The 18,343-nt window shown below is 41.1% G+C and overlaps 1 protein-coding gene across 1 annotated transcript in view; it reads left to right on the top strand.

Moving 5' to 3' along the window:
- The window catches only part of TFCP2L1 (transcription factor CP2 like 1), a 32,500-nt gene extending 20,740 nt beyond the window's left edge, over nucleotides 1-11,760 (top strand). The window contains exons 4-15 of the mRNA XM_075710652.1: nucleotides 285-390; nucleotides 660-766; nucleotides 1,378-1,530; nucleotides 2,713-2,823; nucleotides 4,543-4,634; nucleotides 6,027-6,075; nucleotides 6,172-6,265; nucleotides 7,163-7,253; nucleotides 7,906-8,006; nucleotides 9,000-9,142; nucleotides 11,223-11,274; nucleotides 11,723-11,760. Coding sequence (XP_075566767.1) covers nucleotides 285-390; nucleotides 660-766; nucleotides 1,378-1,530; nucleotides 2,713-2,823; nucleotides 4,543-4,634; nucleotides 6,027-6,075; nucleotides 6,172-6,265; nucleotides 7,163-7,253; nucleotides 7,906-8,006; nucleotides 9,000-9,142; nucleotides 11,223-11,274; nucleotides 11,723-11,760 — 1,137 coding nt within the window. The remainder of the gene's footprint in view (nucleotides 1-284; nucleotides 391-659; nucleotides 767-1,377; nucleotides 1,531-2,712; nucleotides 2,824-4,542; nucleotides 4,635-6,026; nucleotides 6,076-6,171; nucleotides 6,266-7,162; nucleotides 7,254-7,905; nucleotides 8,007-8,999; nucleotides 9,143-11,222; nucleotides 11,275-11,722) is intronic.
- Nucleotides 11,761-18,343: the final 6,583 nt, after the last annotated feature.

Below are 18,343 nucleotides of genomic sequence, written 5' to 3' on the forward strand. Positions count from 1 at the left end.
TGCTATAGTGCTTCCAGACCAAATCCCAGAAAGCTGTACAGAGCTGCATTACGCAGTGTAGACGTGCACTATGAAGGGGAAAGTATGTTGTTTTTTCACTCAGGGGTCCCTTAGGAATTTGATAAACATGGTGATGGGTCTCTTAGGTGGACCCTCTGCTCTCCTCATGAATGGGGGTGAGAAACATGACAGATCAGCTTTTGCTTCTACGCTGGAAAACCAAAGTCATCTCAAGAGAAGGGCCTTTGGATCATGTTGTTCATCTTGCCATCTTTTCTTAACAGAGCATAATTCGTGTAGTTTTCCATGATCGACGCCTGCAGTACACAGAGCATCAGCAGCTCGAGGGCTGGAGGTGGAGTCGGCCTGGGGACCGCATCCTTGATATAGGTGAGACTATTTCATTATGGTTTTTGTGCAGTGTTTGGAAGCAAGGTGCTGATTGATGTATGGCGTGTTTGCATGTGTGTTTAGGTTTTTATATCGTGCTCTCTTAGGAATCCTGTATGTCTTTGGGTGGGAAGGAGATCTAGCACTATAGGTCCCAAATAGATATATCATTAGTGGCTTGGCTTTTCGCATGCATCTTGTAATTGTATGGAAATGCTTTCTCTTCTTCAATTTAATATTTTTAAAATTTTAGGGGTTTTCTTCTACAGATATTCCGCTGTCAGTTGGTATCTTGGATCCCAGGGCCAGCCCCACCCAGTTGAACACTGTTGAATTTCTGTGGGATCCATCAAAGAGAGCCTCAGCATTCATTCAGGTAAGAGAGAAGTGATATTCCTGCGGTAAATACAATGGTGAGATATCTTATGAAGACCTGGAGAGTTAAGGTAGCCAGAACATGAAGAAGAGAGACAGATGCTAATGATAATATACAAACTCAAGTGACAATCATGTATAATTAATTTGTAGGATACTTGTTAAACAACTTGCTAGCTACTTGCTAGCTTTGGAGTACTACCTGCTACAGCTAGGAATTTCTTTTTTTTAAAAAAAATGGATGCTGCTTTCTAAGCATGGGTTTTGTCTGGAGGAAACGGTTCACAGCCTGTTAGTTTTGCTTGCTTTCCTCTTTCATGAGTGTTTCTCATCCCAAACACCAACTATCTGTTTTTAATCTGTATGTGGGATTTACTTAAATCAAAGGGTGCTTTTCCTGATGCCCTGTTTCTCTCTGGGCATCTTGTTCTTCTATTTGTTTTGTCCTGAGGAACAGAAATTAAAACATTTTGAACTCTTCTGCCTCTCTTAATGTCTTAGGAGGAGCCAAAACCTCATGTTCAGGCACCCTGCAAGTTCAGGGAGTCTGAAATTCAGATTTGCACAGCTTCCAACTGTCTCCAGAGATGAGCACAGCTTTTGTTTTGCCAGGTACATTGCATCAGCACAGAATTTACTCCACGGAAACATGGAGGAGAGAAAGGGGTGCCCTTCCGGGTGCAAATCGACACGTTTAAGCAGAATGAAAATGGTGAATACACAGACCACTTGCATTCTGCAAGCTGCCAGATCAAAGTGTTCAAGGTATGAGGTAGTTTTAGCTTTGTCGTCAACTGGATTAGACAAAGACACAGGAACATGCGCAGTTTTTAAATTGTGTAGGAGTGATACAAATATTGGGGTAAAAGAACAGGCTTCTAACTGGGTATACTTAAGATCTTAACCAGGACTCTTGCACACAAAGTGACATAAACCCTGAGGTGCCACGCAGCAATTCTAGTTAAATTCAAATGACCCAAGTGCCGCACCAAGACTTGTGCCAGTCCATTGTGCCTTGAATGTTATATAAATACTGAGATCTGTGCTGTGTGGATGTAATAATAATAACAACAACAACAACCCCCCCAACAACTCAAACCTTGACTGGTTGGAATGGAAACCCACTGGAGATGCATCAGTGCACAAAATAAATTTCTGTGGAATATAGACAAGTAGCCTTCTAGACAAGGCATTGCCCCTCATTAGTTTGTGTCCTGAAGATGATGTGTATTGCAAACTATACATAATATGGTCCAGTTTCTTGGGAATATTGAGGCTACTGGTTTAAGTAATTTTGAGTCAACGTATTACGCTAATTGATATTCAGGATATCCACTGTATTTTGGTGCTCCTAGGTAACCAAGACTGTATGATCATTTCCGGTTTCTTTGATTCAGTCCTCCATGAACAGTGAGAGTATAACTTGGAGATCTTAAATACCCTTTGCTGGTTTCAGCAAAGTTCCTCTCCATCCTGTCTGGAGGAGAGAAAGATGATTCTGTTCATCTCCGAAGCTCCTAATTTGGGCACGGCAGACCTGTAGTCACTTAACAACAAGCTTTTCATGGGCCTGTGTTCTCAAAGGATCTGCTGCTTGAGTCTTGCTCGCATGAGCAGTGTCTTTCTTATTCCTGTAGAGATGTTACAAATACCAGTTGAAGTGCATAACTCATGGTCTGAAATAGCTGGTATCAAATCTCAGGACTGTGGTCAGCCTGTTTTGAATTGCAATAAGCATTAATGGGGGATGATATAGAAACAGTAGAGATGCTTGACTGATTTTTTTTTTTGTCTAGAAAATGCAGGTCTGATCTTGTTCCATATGTCAAGTCCCCATAAATCTTAAGGAGACTTTTGTGAACAGATTAGAAAAAAAAAAATCTGTTGGCCTCTGTCTCCAAACTTGTAATACTTGGCATAAGGGAAAGCTTGTGCTTGTGCTTATAGCCTAAAGGAGCAGACAGAAAACAGAAGACTGACAGGGAAAAAATGGAGAAGAAGACCACCCAAGAGAAGGAGAAGTATCAGCCTTCCTATGAGACAACTATTCTCACAGAGGTAAAATGTTTTAGACACGTGTCATGCTACTTCAGCATGTTGGGAGATATATTCCAGAGAAAATGCAGTCTAATTGAGCCTTGGAGTGGAGACACGTATGCCCAGATCTGACTGAAATTGAGAGCTGAGTGAAATTATAAAATGTCTCTCACTGTTGAAGTTTATAAAAGATGCCAAAGTTTCTTATGTTTCAGGGTATAAAACAACCCTTAACAGCCTAGCTTTAAAAGAAGCATTTTCTCTATCTTCTGCTGTGCTCCTGGGCACTTGTCGTGGCACTTAGATGCCACTTGTATGAGGTATTTTCTTCAGAACTGTCTGGCAAAGCTCATGTTGGAGTCGGGCACTGGAATAGATGAATAGGCTGTCTAATTAAATTATTAATCTGTTTGTGAACATGCCTATGAGGCTATTACATACTAGATCTCTGGCTTGTACTCTAGGAATATCTTGAATGTCTTATATTCTGATGCATCTGGTGTAGTGATGTATGTGTTTCTACCTCTCCCTGCCATTACTAAGGCATATATATAAGCTTACCTCAGGCTGCAGAATTATGAAGCAAAAAGACTCAAGACAGTGGTTTAAAAGCGCTGTCCCATCTCCCTATGGGAATATTTTGTTGTTTGATTTAGTTCTTGGTTTTTTGAAGTGGTTTGCTGGACTTCTAAAAATGAGGGGTTTTTTTCTTAATTTAAATAAACTGTTTGAGAGATCCAGGCCCTCCCACTCAATTTTCCTCAAGTTGCCAGGAGCGACCAGCATGTTTTTTAATTCAACGTGGTGGTTGTTAACAAGGCTCTTGTGTACACAGACCTAATTCTACTGAGTTAGCAGATCCCAGACTCTTCCTGTGAGCTCTGATGCACTTTGAGATATTGCAGGGGGAAATGTGGGTTGCCGAAGAGTTAAATATTTTCTAGTGCTTGTGGAGATGATAAAATATTTGCTAGTATTTGTGGAGATGATAAAACTCCAAAGCTATGCTTGTCCTCTTTTTATCATTGCAAACAAGGATACTACAGAGCATTTTCTTGAGCTCTTGATGGCAGGGGCTTCCACAGGGCTAGATTTCTCCTGCTGATTACAGTGGCTTAAATTCAGAACAGAGTCACCAATTCTAGCTGGGTTACTCTGGTTTTACATTACTGTAATGGAATATGGAGTTTGACCTATATTTGTGAAGACTTTTAGTAGCTTTGTGTTTGTCTGTCTATCTTAAATTTTCTCCCTGTAATACCCATTTATAACTCGAGCTCTTCGACTAATAGCCAGAGGTTTTAACAGGCTGGTTCAAATTCTGCTCTTTCACTGGTATAAACCTGAAGCAATGCCACTGGAGCATATTTGTCACTCTTGCCTGGATTTAATTAGGGATTTATAATTGAGACCAGGGGTATTTCTGTATCATTGCTGCCTTCAGTCTGAGTTGACACTGGCATTGCTCTGACATACAGCTGTGCACACTTTGGCCAGTGTTATTTGGGGACAGGCTTTGTGAAATGGGAGAAATGTGGAATGCACAACTGGAATCAATCTGGCCCCCTGACAGCCCGCTTGGAGAGCGGTGTAGAAAATCCATGGCCCGTCTCCTCCTCCCAGCAGGAGCGATGAGCTGAAGTTAGTGGCGTGGCAACAGCATGAATGTGGTATGAGAGGAGAATCGAATCCTTTATTTCTATCCTTATGAAAGTATCCCCGCTGCCTTTCTTCCAACAGTGCTCTCCCTGGCCAGATGTGCCTTATCAAATGAACAATGCTCCATCCCCAAGCTACAACAGTTCTCCCAACAGCTTCAACCTTGGAGATGGGTATGTAACAAATAAATGCTTTATCTTTCCTGTTGATATGGTAGCCTTTGTGTATGTGTGTTTTGTGTGTCCATGCATTTCATGCCCTGGAAGAAGAGGTCAAGGACCACCCTTCCTAGAAAGGGGAAAATATTTCCCATAAAGACTTTTAAGATCTTCCAGCCACGAATTCCCTGTACTGTTTGTATGTTCACTGCTTATGGGAGGTGAGCATCACAGGACTACCATGGCAATTTCTGCCATGAGTTTCCTCTCTTACTCTTCTGTTGGGGAGAGAACACACCATGTCCTGTACCAGCAATTCCCAGTATCTTCTGACAAGAGTGTTAGAGACTTTCAGCCTTCAGCATCTCTTCAGAGTTCGTATTTCTTCCTTCCTTTCTGTCTTGTGGCAGTTTGGGGTGCTGAATTTCCAGTTGAATGGGATTTAAAGAAATTCTGTCTGGAGCAAAACAGCCTGGGTCTGAGAAGCTGTTCCAGAACAAAAGATTAACAGGAGGCATGTTTAATTCATTAATATAGCCTTCATAAAGAAACACCGAAGATGATAGCCGATGACAGAAATACACAGCATGGTCCCTTGGTACTTCTGAGTCCTCCCTGCAACATAGCTTCCCCTAGGAATCTGGCACAGACCTTTCTTTTCTTCCTTTAGGACTCTACAGCCTTGTCACCTTCCCACACAGCTCATGTTGTATCACAAATTTTCAGTGAGCAACCTCAACCTATGAATAAGGACAAACACTGAAATGACAAAAATTGGTGTCAGTAGAGAGATCTGTTGAGCATTTTCTTCCAGTGGTAGATTATTAACTCTTTGGGAAAACCCTTCGTGTGTTAAAGTCCTGTCTATGTTTTGGGAGGGTTTAGTACAGATGTAGTTTTGTCTAATATGGTTAAATTGTGATTTACTATGTTTAAAATAACACCAGGTTTGAATTACAAGGTTCTCTATTAAATTTTTGCAAAGAATCATTATCAGAGAGTGGATTTAGTTAGGGTATCTCTGGCTCATAGAATGTTTCTGTTTGGCCACAATAGTAGGTCACAACTTCCTTGCTTAGATGGTGTCACATAAGTGAGTCACCTGTATGGAAAAGCTTGAATCAGGTCAGAACTGAGTTTTTCTCTCAGTGTTGAGTAGGACCTCAACTGACCAACAACAGGCTCAAGTAGAGTGGTTTGGTGTTCTGGGTTTTTTTTAGTTTTTTTTTCTTTTTTTGGTCCAGTTTTTGGACACCTTTTTTAAATCTGATAGCGAAAAAAGCCAAGTTGGTATGTAACTTGTGACAGTTGAGTCAAATGGAGGAGGGGGAAAAGGATGGACAATGCAATGTAAAATTTAAAATAATGTTTTTTTTTTCTCTTCCAACTTTATATAATTCTTTTTAGCAACAGTTCTCCAACCCACCAAGTGGAGCTCCTGCCTCCCAGCAATGATGTAAGTACTTGAGATCATGTTAATGTGGTGCTTTTCTTTTTTAGGACACTGGTGAACAGTTCATTTCAAGACCTTCTTATTCTTTTTGCAATGTAGCATCTCCTTCCTTCTGCTTCTATTCAAGATGCCCAGCAGTGGCTTCATCGTAATAGGTTCTCTCCATTCTGTAGACTCTTCTCAAGTTTTTCGGGTGAGTTTAAACAGTCCAATTATTTTGTCTTTATTCTCTTTTTTAAGTGCAGCTCATGCTTCATATCAGTAGCATCTGCTGCTGGCCACTGTTGATGGGATCACTGGTCTGATCCACTGTGGTGGTTCTTTTGTTCTAGATTAGTTAGCATTTGCCAAAACAGTTTGTAGAAATATAGAATAATTTAAGATGGAAGAGAATAATTTAAGATGGAAGGGACTTCTTGAGTTCATTAGGTGCAAGCCCCATGCTTGAAGCAAGTCCAGGGCCTTGTGCAGTTGCGTTTGAGTATCTCCAAGGTTGGAAATGCCACAATCTCTCTAAGCAACTTCTTCAAATACTTGACTACTCTCACAGTGAAAAAGTTTTTCCTTACACCTAATCAGTGTTTCTCATCTTCCATCTTCTGTCTGCTGCCTCTCATCCTGTCCCTGTGCACCTTTGAGAAGAGTCTGGCTCCATTTGCAGCTCCATCTTCACTGTACCCTCCCATTAGGTAGCTGTACACAGTAGTAAGACGGTGGAAGTGGGTATTGTTAAAGATGTTGAAACCTTGAGGAGCCTCTCTCTGACTTGCAACATGATTAAACAGCCTGGTGAACATGGCAGTTGGAGAAAACTGGGCCATTTAATGGCCAATGTTAAATATCTCACTTGTCTCTGAGTTGGCTAGAATATCTTCCAGTGCAGCACTGCTCTTTTGGCAGCTTCTAGCTCTCTGTTTCACAATGATTGATTTACAGTGTACACCTCTCTGAATTTGCAACTTCTCTAGGCAAATCTGTCTGATTTAGCTTTGTGGATTCTCTCCCCCTGCCCTTTCCTGCTGCCCATACACACAGTTTGGAAGCTAAGATTTGCTTAACTTCTGAAAAAACGTCAATTTGAAATATGTAGGTGCTGACTTACTGAAGATGTCCAAAGAAGATTTTGTTCAAATCTGTGGGCCTGCTGATGGAATTCGACTCTTTAATGCAATCAAAGGAAGGTTTGTACGTCTTCCTTCCTATTTTTTTGTTATGGCAGCATCCCTTGATAATTTCAGTGCTCACTAGAAGTTAATCCTAGAGCTGTAGCATTTAGACCTCCTTTTAACACTTCAGAGAGGCCATCTCAGAGGCTGGAGATCACAATGGTATTCAAATCCCAGCACAGCTCAGATGTTGCTGAAATGAAGCATCATAAAGTGGATCTCCAGTGGTTTATTTGCTACTAGCTGATAGCTTCCATCCACTTTGTATGAGACACAGCCTACAGTACCCTGTGTTGCATCTCCATCACAGGTAACAAACCAACCAACCAATCCCTGGAGCCTCAAATGACTCTTAAACTTACTTATATGGCAATAACATAAATTCTCCAGCTGGGCAGGATTCAAATCAGTAAAGGCAGCTTGGCAAGTGCTGAAAACTGTTTATTCTTATCTGATCCTGAAGAGATTAAGGTGCTCTGCACTGTACCACCATCTCCCAGGGAGCTCTTACTAGACCTCCTAAGACAACTAGTCACCAGCATCAAGACTATCCCTTAGTTGGTTATTTATGCATACCCTGAATGATCTATCTCTCAGTGTTTGCTAGCTAACTGGAACAATTTTAGATCTACTAAATAACTCGGTACTGTTTTTTAATAATCCATAGAAATGTAAGGCCCAAGATGACAATTTATGTCTGTCAAGAACCAGAGCAAAACAGGTCCCATCTCCACCAAAAACGAGAAAACGGAGATGGCAGTCTTTGTGGTAAGTTTTTATGTATGGATTTTGTTAAACACTTACCTGGTGAGAATGTTGCTTTCTGCCTGAGTTCCTGCGTGGGACAGCTTGGTGTCCTGCATGTTTATCCCAGTTCTGACACTTTGGTTAGTTTCAGGGCTACAGATTCCAACTGGTACTGTCTGTCTGGGAAACAGCCCCAACTTACAGCTATCTGCAGAATGCCACAGCAAAGTCTCTATTCAGTTCTTAATAGGGACCATAGCATTAAAAACTACCTTCCCAAATCCACAGTTTGCTTTAGACTGTGGCTTGTTTGAAAATATTCTGGGAAATGGAAGATTGGTATGTCTTAAAGTGAGGTTCTAATTCTTGGAAGTTCGAAGCTTTTGGGGACTCATGGCTCTTAACTATCCCTCATGACATGATGTACAATCAAATGAGAACAGAGATTGTCCTCAGTTCTTGTGCATAGCATTAACCAGGCACAGCTTTTCTACCTGGCTGTTTCTACCATTTGGATTGGATTTAAAAAATACTGTCACCTACAGTTCTTTGATACATTGTAGTCTTTGATTTGTGCCTATGGGGTCAGTGGGATAACATCTAACAAAATACTGCTTTTGTGTAACATCATGTCATGTATTTTACTATTTAATTGGATCTACTTTAAAATGTCAAAATCAGTGGAAGTAGATTATCCAAAAATACTAACACCGTTGTGAGAGGGTTTTTCCAGTGCCCCTTGATAAATGTTGTGATTAGTTGCTGTGTTTTCCTCTGGCCAAAAGTGACGTGTTCTTTATTTGCCCACTGCATCCTAATACTGGGTATTTTTCTGCAAATCATCAAGATGGATATTTGGGGGCTGCTTTAAAGGTACTAAGGTTTATCTACTGCCAAGATTTGAACCTTGATCTTAAATCCATTTAGTTGTTGATATTGAACGTCTTGGTCTTATCTGTAGTTGCTATTCTAGAATTACGCTGTAATTCTGTAATTCCTTTCAACTTGTTGCAGTATATCATGCAATCTTCTTGGAAGAATTGACCACGCTGGAATTAATCGAGAAGATTGCAAACTTGTACAGCATTTCTCCACAGCAGATAAATCGAATCTATCGGCAGGGACCCACAGGGATCCATGTATTAGTGAGCAATGAGGTAAGGGGTTAATGCAAACTCTGTCAGAGCTGTAACAGTTGTCTGACTTCTTGAAGCTAGAATGACCTTTTAAATTATGGAATGAATCTTCAAGGAATCTTTGCAAGGTTACTAATCCCAACAAGTTAAAGCAAATACTTAAAGCAAATCATTCATGCATAGCATTGATTTTGGTGTGGTTTTAAGATCTTTGCTTTGTAACAGAGGGGTTTTTTTTGAAAACAAAACATAACAAAATTGGTCATTTTCTTTTCATGTTGGCTACTTACACAAATTCTGTAGTAAGGATCTAAAGTGAGAACCTTTAAAATTGAATAGAAAAGTTTCCTAAGGAAGGCAAGTTTGAAAATCTTTAGGGCAATTAGTCTTACGTCTTGGCCAATGATTACAGCCACTGGGTCTGAGTCAGTGCTGTGTAAGTGCACACTATAATTTCGTGGACCTCTGCTAGCTGTTTTGTGTCCCATTATATGGTGGCTGAATTTAGTCAATTCCATTAACTTGCAGGTTAATAGTGAGTTGCCCTTCTTCCTCTTTTCCCCCCGCTAAATTACTTACTCATTCATGCACCAGAATCACTTAAGGAGCTTCATTTATAAGAAACATTGTTAAAACAAATGAAGCAGAGCATAGGTCTTGACTGGAGCCTAAATTGAAGGCTGTAATGCTTATTCCTAAAGTCTCCTTGCTATTTCAGCCTGATTAAATCTGAAACCTTGATGCTTTATGGATGTAAAGTGCTTGGAGGCAACTCTTGGTAGGGGAATTGCCTGAACCAGCTTGTGTATAAGGCTTTAAGTATTTAAGTCAATTATTAACAATGTCTATTACTTTTTTTATATTTTTTTTTCTTGTTCTAGTACTATAGTGGCAAGAGTGAGGCACTCTGTGAATGTACTGCATGCATGATTAGGCACAGACACACAGACTGACCAGTGAAGTTTGATTTGTGGGAGCAGGGATGTTAAACCCAGAAGAGAATAGGGAGATTAGCCTAAGATGAAAAGGGTATTTGGTGTGAAAACTTACAGCTGGAAAGTGCTCTCCTTGAATGATATTCAATAGCTAGGAGAAGGCTTTTGCTTAAAGCTGGATTTTTCTGAGCTGATTGGAGAGGTTCACCTCCCCTCTGAGGTTAGGTGTCCAGCATCTGCTGCAACAGTATGAGACATCTCTTGAAGGTAATTCACCTCCTCTGTCCCACACAGCTACTCTAAGATGGGAGGAAGCATTGACTAAGGATGAAGCTTACATTTAAGAATTTCAGGTTGGATCTGAAGTCAGCTGAATCTCTTAACTCACCTCTTTAGTTAGGGGCCTCACTAGAACCTGCACATCTTCTGAAAATCTAGTTGTTTCTCATGAATGACTCAAATAGCTTTAGATACTGATCTTGCTTCCCATGATCTGCCTTACCTCTCTTGTAGCAGTTTCATTAAGATTCCTGTGCCTTGACAAAATACAAACAGGTAAATGATTCCTGCAAGCACAGCATCTATACTAATGTCTGGTCAAAATAACCAGGTGAAGGCTGCTGAATTGGCTTTATAGTAACAATATTCCTTTATTCAGCAAGCATTCCATTTCTCAGGGCTGACCACCTCTAGATATTATCCCAGATGCTCATGTAAGCTCAGTGAAGCTTCATGGTTCAGCTGAATGTGTGTGTATATTACCATTGCTAGATTTTAGGAGAGGGACTGTCTTCATCCAGTCTAAACTAGTATAGCTTCAGTGAGGGCAATTAAGAGCTCGGTCTTTAATAGACTAACTGGAGCAGTATAAGAACTTGCAGGATCAAGAACTGCAAAGGGGATGGTAAAATGCGGAACAAGCCAGATCAGTTCCAGGCAAGCACTTTAGTATAAGCTTCTCTTAAGCACATTAGCAGCTGCAAGGACCTTAATTAATCAGTCATGTACTTTAATAGTCTTATGGGCAGGGTTACTCAGGACTGCATAGGACTAGACACCAAATGTTGTTTGATAACTCTCCTCTAAATTCTGTACTGGCACTGAAGGAAACCTGAATTAAATTGCTAAAAATATTTTGTGTTGTCTTTTTTCCTTCTGCCCTTCAGATGGTGCAAAACTTCCAAGATGAATCTTGTTTTGTTATCAGCACATTAAAAGGTACGTATTGCTGCTGCTATTACATGTAGCTCTAAAGATAATTTCTCCCTTCAGTTGCACTAAACGTTATCGCAAACTCAGTGCTGTTATCCTGAGAAGATAAGTAATCTAATTTACTGTAAGTCAAGGTGTTGCATCAACTTACACTATGATAGACTGATTGATCTATGCTTTCCTCTCAGTTAGTCATAAAACTTTCATAAATCCATTGATAACACTAACATAAATGAGCAGAAAACCTTCTAGTAAAATGATAAAAGGTGACAGTTAGTATGTTGTATTTTTTATGTAAATGCTTTGACCTAGATGTTCAACATCGATTTTTATGAATGGGTTGTGGAACAAGAGTACAAACTATTGCAAACTGCCTAAGAAGAAAATCTGGAGTTCTGTGTCTCTGCTGTTTTCTGAAAGCAATGAAAAAATGCTTTGCACTTCTTTGTTACAGCTGAAAGCAATGATGGCTACCACATCATTTTAAAATGACCGTGCTGCACAGAAAGACTTTAACAGCCTAAAATTTAGTGCCTCACTGAGATTGCTACAACCTAGACTGGAAACATGAAGAACCTTCTGGATAAAATGCTCCTATGAACTAAGAATTACCAAACAGCTTAAGGAAAAACTTGCTTTTACAGATATACATTTTTGGTGGTGTGTGGTTTTGGGTTTTTTTGAAGCTGGAGCTGAGAACATCCTCAAAGCTTGTACATGTTTCTTCCTCCCTCCCTTCCTCTTCAGTCTTAAAAATGTCGAGGTTTCTGCTTATTACTTAGAAACATCTGCCTTGTACCAAAGGGAAATGAAAGATAAACAAAACCCACTTCTCTAGACCCCTCATGGCTGGGTGAATTAATTTACTGTTCCGAGTGCTCTCTTGCTTTCAACCCACACCCTGTTGCTGATGGACATAGTCTCCCTGGGGCTCTTCTTTTATGCTTTGAGGTGGAAGGCTTGGGGCTAAATCTAGAAACAGATTGGGCAATGCAGAGGATGGATTTGGTGCCCAGTCCTCATCCCGAGTGCCAACTCTGGAAGCCTGCACTTAGCTGCTTTCCACCTGTAGATGTGCTCAAAGTACAGAGACCTTGGTCCATCCTGACAAAGCTTCTGTAATACCAATCCCACAGAACAATTTTGCGGGTTTTGAGGGAGGACAACCTGAGGCAAGCAGTTCAGTACCATATTATATCGTTAGCTTTAGAGTAGTCTCCTTGAATGGAGTATATGAAAGTTTCTGAGGAAATGTTTTGAACATTGAAAGTTATAGAGCTCATGACAAATTCATACTATGGATTTATTCTACTCTACAAAGCGTTGATTAACTGCTATCTTTACTGTAACTGGGAATTAGGTTTTATAATCTTAATGATTTTTCTTCCTGTTACTCACTAAAGTAAGTAAAACTGAGTTTTAATTGAGTCCAGGTAACGGGTCATCTTAGTTGCTGCTTCTTATATTCTTGCTGTTTCACTCTTGACTCCTGTTTCCAATATCTGCAACTGTGGTCAACTCCACCCTCCCTTGGTCTTTTGGGATGCCATCCAGACTCCACTAAGCTGAAAAAGTGGCTTCCACTGATGTCAAAGGCAAACTGGATCACACCCTTCTTGCATGGATGGAGTCATTTTACTTTTGGCAGCTAATTAATAAGGCTGTTTCCCAAACAGAATGTCCATGTAGCATCAAATTCTGATACTTGAACATTTAATTTCATCCTGAATTGAGATGGAAAGCTGAAATACCAAAATTTTTCCTGGAATGGAAATTTTTCAAAAAATGAGAAACTGTCAGCTGGAAAACGCTGAATAAAATGTTCTAGCCTTTTGAAATGGAAACATTTAATTAAATCCATTTGGCCCTTAAAGCAACATCAGTTTGAGCTACTGTTGCAAACCTCAGAAATTACCATTCAAGTGCCTTGTGCGCCGTGTCTCCCTTGGGGCCCAGCTCTTTGGCTGGGTTACAGATCCCATGATGCTTTTACCATGGGTTAGTCAAAGGGGGAATGCGTCATGAAGGCTGGAGGGCTGCCCAGGAGCCCAGCCTTTTGGGAAAGAGGGGGACATGGAGCCTGTGAATTACAGCTCCCAACTGACACTGGAGGAATTCGGACAGACATGGACTGATACTTTTCTGACAAAAACGATGTGTTTCAAGTTTTCCCAACAGAAATAAACAGCAAAATATTGAGAAAGGCAACCTTTTTTTCATTAAAAGCATCGAGTTTTGCGCAAAAAAACCCCCACCCATCCCCAATGATTTTTTTTTTACCCCAAAAATAATACTAGAATAGAAAAATCATGTTACAATGGGAAAACCTTCAGCCAGCTCAGCTAATTGAGTAACATTGCCTACTTAGGCACGATCTTGCTCAAGTGGCTGTCCTAGATGCTCCATGAATTGTAGTGCTTCCTCCAAAAAGGATGCCCAGGCTTTGGGACATGGAGATTCCTCCCCCTGAACTGAAGGAACTTGAGGCTTCTTTGTTGAGGACCAGCTTGTGTAGGTGAGGAAGTTGTATATGGTCTCCTGGAGTGAGGGAGGTCAGACAGAGAAGCTGGGGGGAGCTTTCAGGGAAGATATGCCTTTGTGGAGGATGGGAAATGCCATCTTTTTGAGAGGAAGGTGAGGCTATTTCAAGCTCGAACCTGCCTTGGTGCCTGTGTTGCCTCACTGGCTCTGCAGCCGGCTCTGCACTGCTGTGCACATGGAGGGGGACAGCTGGGGATGCCCCAGCCCTGGGCACTGAGGCATCCAGGTTGTGGCCACACAGTTACAGCTGTCCTACAAAACAGAGAATAAATTCCAGTGGTGTTTGTGAGTAGGTGGGACCAACATGCCCCAGCAATCAGGAGCTGTTTGGTTTATTTTGTAGAAAGTACTTTAGAAGATGTACGTTAGCTGTGCTTTTTCATCCTGTTTTGTAATGCTAGCCTAACATCTGCTGTGGCTGTTGTTGGCATGCAACTCAGGTGAATCTGACCTGATGAGAAGGGTTTAAAAAAGATCTTGGAGTTGCCAGGAGTATAGCCTGTACCGTATCCACTTACATGTGATAGCCCTGTAATTCAGGGGACACAGCAATACTGAAACACAACAGTATGAAGAAAGGATAGAGGTAGCTTTGCTCCCAGAGTTAGGGACTGAGAACTGTTTGCTTATTTAAAAAAAAAAAAAACCCAAAAACAACTTGTCCTTGATTATTTAAAAAACAAATCTTGCCCATAAGGAATTATATGCAAAACTCCTCATAGTGTTTCAGTAGCACTTGCTCGATTAATTTTGAACAAAAGTAACTTTCTGTTGGGGCCTTGTTGTATTTACATTTTTTAAAAATAAAATAATTTTATACTGATATGAGGGTGAATTTGACAATATATCTTGTTCTCCTTTCCATGCTATAAGAAGGTATACCAGAGTAAACAATCACATAGATTATAAATACTGTCCTACTAGGTGGGGTCTACTGTTGTATCTATATTAGCCTGTTTGTAAAGCTGTATAACTTTAATGTGTGTGTAAGGCCCTATGCTTACCTGTCAGAGTAGTTCTAGTCCTTGTTGAACCTCTCTAGTCCCAGCAGAAATTTGGAGGATTGTGCTCAGTAACATATGTGCCCGTGAAGACACACAGCACAGATAGTTTGGTGTCTAGGAGAATGTCGAGTTATTTCAACTTAGAATCATAGTATATCTTGAGTTGGAAGGGACCCATAAGGATCATTGAGTCCAACTCCCTGCTCCTTACAGGACTACCTAAAACTAAACCTTATAACTAAGAGTGTCGTCCAGACGTTCCTTCAACTCTGACAGGCTTGGTGCTGTGACCACTTCCCTGGGGACCCTGTTCCAGTGACCAACCACTCTGTGAAGAACCTTTTCCTAATGTCCAATCTGAACTTGCCCTGATGCAGCTTCATTCCATTCCATTGTTTCCTCTCACTGGTCACCACAGAGAGGAGATCAGCACCTCCCTCTCCACTGCCACCCTTGAGGAAGGTGTAGGCTGAGGTGCATTTCTGGCTGTTAGGAAAACACGTTGCATCCTTTGCCCTTATTGCCTGATGCTGTGTAACCAACGGGTGCTTGTGTGTGGGCAAACTGGCCATGAACCATCGTGGTTGAGCGGCTAGTACAAGTGGTCAGAGCAACGTTGGTGTGAGATTGGACTGCTGACCAACCTTCCCCCTCTGCTCCCCAAAAACACAAAAGAAAACCCTTGCCCTGTTGAAGTTGGTGAGTTTGTCCATGCAGGAACCAAGCAAAGCCTTCAGGATTTATGTTAGCGGCTTATGTGAAGAGTGAGAGAGAGACTTGTCTCACCTGTGTAAGTGGCAGGTAATCTAGCTAACTGCTTAGAGTCTCCCTGTGGTTACAGAGGGTCTGCCATCCCTGGAGAGACTCATTTGCCCTATTTGAGGATGTGACAGCCTCCAGAAGGAAGCTTTTGTCTCCTCAAGACTGGAGGAAGCACAAACGATTAGTCTGGGCTTAGATGTCTAAATTCTAGATAGGCTAAAGGCAAGGGAGATGAGTAGCTCCCCCTTATCTAAATATCCAAAAGGGTTTTGAATTTACTTCGCTCTTAAGTGCCTGTTACATTTATTCTTGCCCTTTTTACTTGTTGTTGCTCCTATTTCTTTTTTAAAAAGCAACAAACGAAACCTCCTGCTCAAAGTGATTTAAATGAGACTTTTTTTCAGCTCTATATGTGAAACTTGTACAGCAGACCTTTATAAGCTCTGGCTTTTAGGATTACAATGAATAGCATGGTATCCCAAACTGTCCAGCTCTTAGGTTGTAGGTATGGTGACAGCCGTTATAAGTAGAAGTGGGCTTGCTGGGGATGAAAAGGCAGAACCTTTACATGATTAAAACCAATATGTCTCCAGCCAGTACTGCTACGTTCTTGTCAGGACTATACTGGCTGTTTGAAATTATTTCATAAATTGTGGCATTTTCTCTGGCAACTGAGTAAACTGATACAGATCAGTTAGTACGACTCTGATGATGGTCTGAGAACTCAGAAATGCCCATGATACACAACTGCAGGGCAGGGAAGGGGCAAATAATCTGGTGATAGAAATTTGTGCCATCTGCCTGAGGTGGCAGAACTGGTGTTATTAAAATTAAAGTTCCTGTTCTTTCAGCTGGCCCTGCTTGGTTAATTGGCTAAAATAGAAATAATAATTCAATCTGGAAAATATTGGAGTTCTCATTGTCTTGGTGTGAAATTTAATGGGCTGAAGTTTCAAGATTTGCAGGTGGTACAAGGATTCTTGCAGTTGAGAAGTCCTGAATGGCATTCTTCTTATAATGTAACATATACATATTTATGCATATATATATACACATACCTACCGTACTGTATCAAATCATATATGTGCTGAGTACTTGTGTTCTTTGGCTTTAACTGGTACTCTGCTTTGTTTAATTGCAGTTCAATGTAAAAGACTCTGGTTGATCAAGCTTCGAAACCCAGCCATTCCTTGGGTAGAAATGTAAAAGTCCATAATAATGACTCTAGGTGATTTGGACATGGTACACTTGGAGTGATGTAAATTTGATGAATTTCTGCAATATAAATCCCAGGCCTTGGTGAAGACGAGCATACTCCTGCACTAATACTGCAGTTCTATATTGCAGCTTCTAAAAATTAGTTAGAGTAAAAGAGAAATAGATTGCCCAACGCTTTGTAAACTAGTAAGAGCTACTCCCTAAGCAGAACAACCATACGATGACTTTCCTAGCTCGGTGTTGTATTGCTTAAGCATTGGCTGTAATTATAACAATCATCTGGTGGATGACTGGGACAGGGGTTTTTTTGTTTGTTTCTGGTTTGGTTTTGACTGTTCTTAAAGAAATACTTGTATTCAGACTGTAGCTTCTCTTTCTCCTCCAGTTATGAAATGGTTTAACTTTATGCTACCAATAGAAATATTTTCTTAAGATTATAATCTGTTTGACAACACAGGGTGCTCAAAGTAGGGAGTGTTTGTTTGGCCTTGATCATCACTACTGTGGGTGAATATGAGAAGGCAGACTGCAGGTGTATCTTAACATCCTTGCCTCTGTTTAAAAAAAATGGGTTAAGCTGGTGCCTAATTTTTTGTGCATTTCCAATGTGTACTTTTTTTTTTGCTATTCCCTCAAAATTCTTCTGCTCCCTGTGGGGGGACGCATTATTGAGCAGCTGGTGTGTCCAACTTTTTTAAGTAGCCTGCTGTTGTCCCAGTTTGCTTGGGGTGAGTGTTTATCTTTCAAAGGGCTAGGGGAGTTACCTCTGTTCACTGACAATGCAGCCGTTCGAGATAGGCGATGCTGACCGTGAAGTCGGCATGATGGGTGAGGGCAAGTGGAGGTGGGTTGATGGGAGGCTGAGGCGTACCAGTTGTGAGTAAATACTGCCACACTCTTTGTCTTTTCGTTTGTTGGTTTTTGGGGGTTTTTTGTACATGAATTAAAAAAAAGCATATTTTGCACTGGCTCTTGTACTGTTGTGCAGAAGAAATCTGTATCTAGAATCTGTGCTCCAGTCAAAATGCAAATAAACCTGTTTGTAAGAAGCACGGGTTTCGTCTCTGTTTTGCTTGGCGTGGATGGGCACAGGGGAGCCTCGGCACGCAGCTGTAAGGTGCTGGGCACCCTCTCAAAATCAGTGGGATTGGAGTTTGCAAAGTGCTGTGGAGAGAACATCAGCTGTAGCAAAATGTCCTTCAGCATTGTCTTCATGTTGGGACTGACTTCATTTCTCTGCAGCACAATGCGGTGACCAGTTCGTATTTAATCCAGGTCAAGGCGTGAGGAGAAATGCCTAATTCTTACAGAAACCATGACAATGAGCATACATGTCAGTGAGAGCACAAGCTGTGTTGGATGACAGGTGGCTTTGGTCTTGCAGTGCTCAGAGGACACAGGTGTTTCAGACCCTGGTCCTCGGTGACATCAGAGCCGAGCAAAAAGTCTTTCCTGGTAGCAGTGCTCTGTCCCATTTAGCAGCTGGTAGACACGTGCTGGAGAAGAGGCAGTGAGGTTTGGATGTGGAGCATTAAGAATGGTTTGGCTGG

Source organism: Pelecanus crispus, chromosome 5 (assembly GCF_030463565.1).
Source record: "Pelecanus crispus isolate bPelCri1 chromosome 5, bPelCri1.pri, whole genome shotgun sequence".
Classification (NCBI taxonomy): Eukaryota; Metazoa; Chordata; class Aves; order Pelecaniformes; family Pelecanidae; genus Pelecanus; species Pelecanus crispus.